This window comes from Trachemys scripta, chromosome 3 (assembly GCF_013100865.1).
Source record: "Trachemys scripta elegans isolate TJP31775 chromosome 3, CAS_Tse_1.0, whole genome shotgun sequence".
Classification (NCBI taxonomy): Eukaryota; Metazoa; Chordata; order Testudines; family Emydidae; genus Trachemys; species Trachemys scripta.
In genome coordinates, this window is record NC_048300.1 from 35116540 (window position 1) to 35122523 (window position 5984).

The window sequence follows — 5984 nt, forward strand, 5'->3', positions numbered from 1 at the left end:
ACACATATATTACAAACTGGGAAAATGACCGCATCATTAAGATATACATAATTCATATAAAATTTTGAAATAAAAATAAAAATCTGTTACAGTCATAACTATTCTTTTTCCACATTTATAACCAGTACCCACACAGGCAGTGACAGAAGTGTAGAAAAAAAGGTGCTTACGAATAAAATGATTGTCTGCTGAACAAAAAAACAGAAGATTGCATCTTGGCTGGACCATCACTTGGACTTAAAAACAGAGAGAAAGAGAGAGGGGGAGGGAGGGAGAGAGAGAGAGAGAGAGAGAGAGAGAAAGAGAACCAACAAAAAGGCGATAAACATTTGTTATTTCCCTCTTCAAGGAGTTCCTTTTTATTTTTTTTATTTTTATTGTTTTTTATACAAATTCGATCGGAGTTTTTGTTTTTTTGTTTGTTTTTTGTTTTTGTTTCTTTACTATAGAGAATATTTTTCCCAGATACAAATTTAATCATCAGCATCATCATTATCATGCAAGTGGGTGAAATGCGTCCATGGAAAAGCGCAAAAGAGAAATCGTGCTTGTCCTAAAAAGAATGCAATTGTCACTTTTTAAATATAATTATTATTATTCCCCCCGCTGCAGCATCAGTATCAGTGACTGTCTGTTGAAGTTTTAGCTCCATCTCTTGGTGGCGGCGGTGGCTGTTGATGGTGGCGGTGGATTCTCTTTTTGTTTGTTTGTTTGTTTGTTTGTTTTCTATTGTTTACGTATTTGCTTTGCGTTTCTCTTGCTGAGTGTGTGTCTGTGTGTCCTGATTCTGGGGCCGTTGGTCTGTTTGGTCTGGGTCGGGGAGAGGGTGCTTGGCTGGTTGGTTTGGATTGTTTGCCGGTATCATACATCACATTCCGAGTCGCTGGAGGTTACCGAGAGGATGGAGGTCCCCGTCTCGGCTCTTTCTGTCAAACTGGAGACGCTGGTGGTAGGACTGGCCGCCGTGGACGGAGACTCGGCCGAGTTATGTGTAGGGCAGCCGGGCTCTGCCAGCGACCGCATGCCGCTCTGTCCTATCGCCTGGTGCTGGAGCCTGCATCGCATGGGAAGACAAAACAACGACACAGTCCTTCTGAGAGAGGAAGAGCGAGCCTCAGGCAGCAGCTCCCAGCTCCCCTCTTTCCCCAGCCCTTGCAAACACACCTCCACAAACAAACACTCACCACACAAACAGCCTCCCTCTGCAACTGGCTCCAGCCACATCCTCCTCTAGGGCTCAGAGCCCCACGCGCGATCACCGTCTCAGCTCAGCCTGCCTGGCTTTTTAATAGCGACCTGCTATAGAGCGCTATCTGCCCGTGCACCGTGTACACACATCCATATGCATGCGTGTGTATACAGGCCATCAAGGTTCAATGAGTGAACCTCTCTCTCTCTCTCTCTCTCTCTCCGTCTTGTTTTGGTAAAGCTGTCGGCCGTGAACTGCATTGCCTCGGCTTCCTGTCACCGCAGCTGCAGACAGCCTCTTGCAAGTGTTTCAAAACAGATCGGAGAAAGCCCACTTCAGATATGATCGGGTGAAGCTCAGATATAAATAGACAGATCACAACTTTTAAAAAGCATGGTGGGGGGAACTCATTTATTGCGCCTGAGATTTTGTTTAAAATCCCTCTCTTTGTCGTCTCTCCCCCTCACCCCCCCCCCCCACTAGTCCATTTTTCCACCATAGACACCAGGGTATTGTGGGCCTAATCTAAACTAAGACAATATGTGTGCGTTTATCAAACGCACAGTGGCTATGGAAAGCTACAAAGAGTGTTCTGTAGTAGAGAAGAATAGCAGCTGAAACTGACCTATCTTGTCTGATAATATATATATTTCTATATAACATTTTTTAAAATGTGTAAAGAAATACACTGGTGCTCTGGAGAAGGGGTGGGGGAAACATCTCCCAAGTATTTAGCGAAACATCTAGAATGCATTTTTTCTATCCCTCTAACGTTTTAATTTAAAGTCTGATTCCGTTTTGAAAAACAAAAACTAAACAAAAGACTCCAAACTACTGTCCCTCGCAATGTCAACACACGGGAAGACATTTGATTTTAAAGAGACAAAATAAATAAAACAAAATAAAAATCTTCAATTGCGTCATCGTATTCTGAACATTCTCCTGCGCTTAGTTATTCGGTTCTAAATATAGAGAAAATTTAATTCAAGTATAAGGGAAAGAAGCTAAAAGTCCTGAACTGACCAGCCATTCACAACGCATAACAAACACTCCCAGTTGTTTATCAAAACGCACTCCTCAGTCAACTGATTCCCACCAGAGTATTTTTTTCATTTCAATGTCTGCAAATAGCAGAGAAATTTATATCGGTTTAAAATTTCCAGTCATTTTAAAATTGTTTAATTTTGGCGTGTTTGGTTATTTTCTCCCATTACAATTCCTGGTGTATTCTTTCTGCTGTCAACAGCGTTCAGTCAACAAAAGCATCCGTATGCAACTTCTGTTTATTTACTGTACTAAGCTGCTCTGCCTTCCATTTGATGGAAATCAAATAGTGAAGCAGTTGCAGTTTGTATTTTTTTCTGGACTCCGAATCACCAGTACCAACAGTACAATTAAAAGGAATTTGGGGGACACAATATAAAAAAGAACAGTAAGTTCTATTTACACACTTCCAGCGATAATGAAACGTATTTTTTAAAAAATTAGTCTGTAAAGCTTGTTGAAAGGTCTATTTTAAATTTTAAAATAATGTATAAAAACTACGTTGAGATCAAACAGGAAATAGTTGAATTTTTAAGGTTTGCTTTCAGTGAACACTTTAAACACAAACACATACACAACACACACACTATATTATACGCACACAAATAGCTAATCATTCTGAGTACATCTATAAATATAAATGCGAAAGAAAATGCATTTCAGTGCCTCAGCGCTTTCCCCTATTTTTCCTCCTGAGGCAAATTAGTTAGTTTGTTTTTTATAATTAATAAGAACAATAGGAGAACAGCTGCTTTCTTTGCAGAAGCACACTTTGAATTATGATGTTTGTTTAAACTGTTTAGTGTGTGTGTGGGGGGGCAGATTCCACTAAAATGTGCCAACACGAGTGACATTTAAAAATAATACATCAAGCATAGTATTGTGTAGCTTTCCTTCACTTTTACCAATCCACAAGGAAAGGAGAGAACATTCACCGCACTTTGGGCAGGCCGTGTGTAAACCGACTAACGCACACACAGGTTTAGAAAGAAGGAAAGTCTTTTTTAAAAGAATAGACTCTTGGACACCCCCGGTATGCGTGTGTGTGTGCGAATAAACTTTGTTCTGGCAAGCAGCGAAGGCTTCCTGGTGCTGTGCTTCACAACAACTCCTTTGCCGGCTGCATCTTTGCAGCTGGAGCAAACAGATTGGTATGCAGGACTCGGCTTGGTTCTTTATTAATTATTATTAAATATAAACAAACAAACTCCCCCACCGCTGGGGCCCAAATAAAGAACTCCGAGAGCACTAACAGTCCTAGAAATCAGCCCAGCCCTGCCTCTCGCTCTCCTCCCAGGGTGGAGGTGCCGTGTGCACTGACCTGTTTTTAGCAGCGGCTGCTCTGTCTCTTTGCCTTCGGTTTTTGAACCAGTTGCCTACTTGCGTGGGGGTGAGGCCGGTGGCCTGCGCCAGTTCCCTTTTCTTGCTGGGGTTGGGGTAGGGGTCTTGCAGGTACCACTCCCTGAGGAGGCTGCGAGTCCTCTCCTTGAAGCAGTGCGTCTTCTGCTCTCCATCCCAGATGGTCCTGGGCAGCGGGAACTTCTTTCTCACCCTGTATTTATCAACCGGCCCTAGCGGGCGACCCCTCAGCTTCTCGGCCTCCTGGTAATGCGCTTCGAGCCACATGGCCTGCAACTTGCCATGGGACTCCTTGGTGAATTTGTGGTTCTCCAGGATGTGATAGAGGTCTCGGAAGTTGCCGGTGTGGAAGGCCACCACCGCCCGGGCTCTGAGGATTGACTCGTGCTTGTTGATGGCCTCGCATGCCCCTGGCGCCACGGGCAGCGACCAGAGGAACCTCCCCAGCCGCTCGATGTCTCCAGTCTCCTCCAGCGTCTCGCAGACACTGGCCACTTGTTCCGGGGAGAAGTTGAGTGTGGGCAGCTGAAACATTGACAACTCTTCTTGCGGTCCCCTGGAGCTGCCTCCTCCACCGCCGCCAGCACCGGGGCTGCAGCCCGTGCTGCTGCTGCTGCTGCTGCTGCTACTGGCGAGAAGTAAGGAGCGGTGATGCGGGTCGGTGGTGAAGTTTGGCAAGAAGAAATGGGTGGGATAAAGCTCTAAAGGGGACCTGAAAACCATGGGATGACCTGAGAGAGGGGGAAATAAATCAAGGAGAAAAGAAAGAAAGGCAGGCAGAAGGGAGAAAAGGACACACACACCCCGCACGCATCCACACACGCACACACACACACAGCCACATAGAGACACACAGCCACACACACACACGCACGCACGCACGCACACACACACACACACACACACACCAACCTAGCACCGCCACCGAGTCAAGATTCAATGATTCAACAGCAATCGCCCTAATGACAACAGCCTCATAATATCTCCCCTAAATCCACAGTGAGTGCAGCATTGAAACATTTTGTTTCGCTTTTCTATTGGTCTTCTGAGTGTCGTTGTGGCGTTGCCATGGCACCCCCTGCCAATCACTGTCAGCCCTGCCAATCATTAGTGAGTACGTAAGAAAGGTTTTTACCACTTCGCGCAAATGCACGGGGGGAAGGGAAGCAGGGTGGTTAGTGGAAAAGGATTTTTTTTTTTTGTATCTTTTCAACTCTTAATCTCAGCACTTCCCCTTCTCTCCGTCTCTCCCCCTCCACACCCCTCCTAAATAAGGGATCAAATAATGCGAAAAGCAGTGTGCACATATTTGTTGAATGGGATGAGCAATTAGAGGGTGGAATATTATTGTGATCTTAACGAGCCTCGTTAAAGCTAAAGGAGATATGGGGGGAAAGTAAATGGGCCAGGCTGGGATACACGTTCGGATAAAGGGCTCCTAACTGAGACAATTTACACATGATTTGCACGTAGTTTCACTTCATTCTGCCTATCTGAACACTAATAGTGCCGAGGAAGAAAAGAAAGATGAGATCATTAGACCCATCCTCATGCCGGTGACCCTCCCAGAAGCAGCACACACAGTACGTTCTGGGTTTAGCTCTGGTTCCCTCAAGAATTTCTCCCCCGCCCTTCACTTTACAGGGTACCTGCTAAAATCCAAGTTTAACGGGACCTGCAGAGTCCCCTGCAGGGTTGCAGCGCTGCCAGGAGCATCAGTGCTCTGAACTGGCCCTGTCTGCGGGTTTGAAGTTAGAGAAAAGCACTCAGAATAACTGGCATGTTAAACCCTCTTCTGCCTTTCTCTTTCAGCCAAATACCTCTCTTTTCCTTAGTTCCTTCTCTTCCTCTGCTTTTTTCTCCCTTTCCCTTTTTTCTTTTCCCTCTGTTTTTTCTTTCATTCCTTCTTTTCGCACATCCCTCTTTTTTATCCTCTCATTTTTCTTTCTTCTCAGCTAGCCACTCGGGTACGGGCCAACCACCGTTTTAACATATATTTCCTCCTTTACATACAATTTCTGCCCCAAACTTTGGGGAAAAGAAAGAAACCCATTTGACGATTAAATTAAAGGTGTAATTTTTTTTAAGTGTGGACAAAGAAAGTCTTCTTGCAGTTTTAACTCCATATTATTCCAACTGCTAGCTAGACTCCTGGATCTTGCTCCCATGCAACTATATTTATTATTAGGTATGTTGCTTTTAAGAAGATTTAATCAGCATCTTGAGCTGGTAACTCTTTTGTTTAGTTTCTGTAGCTATGGAAGTGTGATTTACAGAGATTTGTACGGGTCATGGACGTCTTTCCAGACTTACTGTGTATATTTAGACAGGACTTTGCTTGGTGTTAAAAAGTGTATATTTTGAATAGGTTCACACACAGTAGCAAACAATA

At 44.4% G+C, this 5984-nt stretch overlaps 1 protein-coding gene across 1 annotated transcript; it reads right to left on the minus strand.

The window, feature by feature from the left end:
* Nucleotides 1–712: 712 nt before the first annotated feature.
* On the minus strand, nucleotides 713–4392 carry SIX3 (SIX homeobox 3). Its single transcript, XM_034766955.1, has 2 exons — nucleotides 3555–4392; nucleotides 713–1054 (listed from the first exon to the last, which is right to left on the minus strand). The coding sequence occupies exons 1-2, from the start codon at nucleotides 4313–4315 to the stop codon at nucleotides 862–864; spliced, it is 954 nt and encodes a 317-aa protein (XP_034622846.1). The 5' UTR covers nucleotides 4316–4392; the 3' UTR covers nucleotides 713–861.
* Nucleotides 4393–5984: the final 1592 nt, after the last annotated feature.

Coding starts and splice junctions, on each gene's coding strand:
- SIX3 (XM_034766955.1), bottom strand. CDS start 4,315: ATGGTTTTCAGGTCCCCTTTAGAGCTTTATCCCACCCATTTCTTCTTG. Junction 1,055..3,554: donor GCAGCCGCTGCTAAAAACAG/GTCAGTGCACAC, acceptor CATGCGATGCAG/GCTCCAGCACCAGGCGATAG.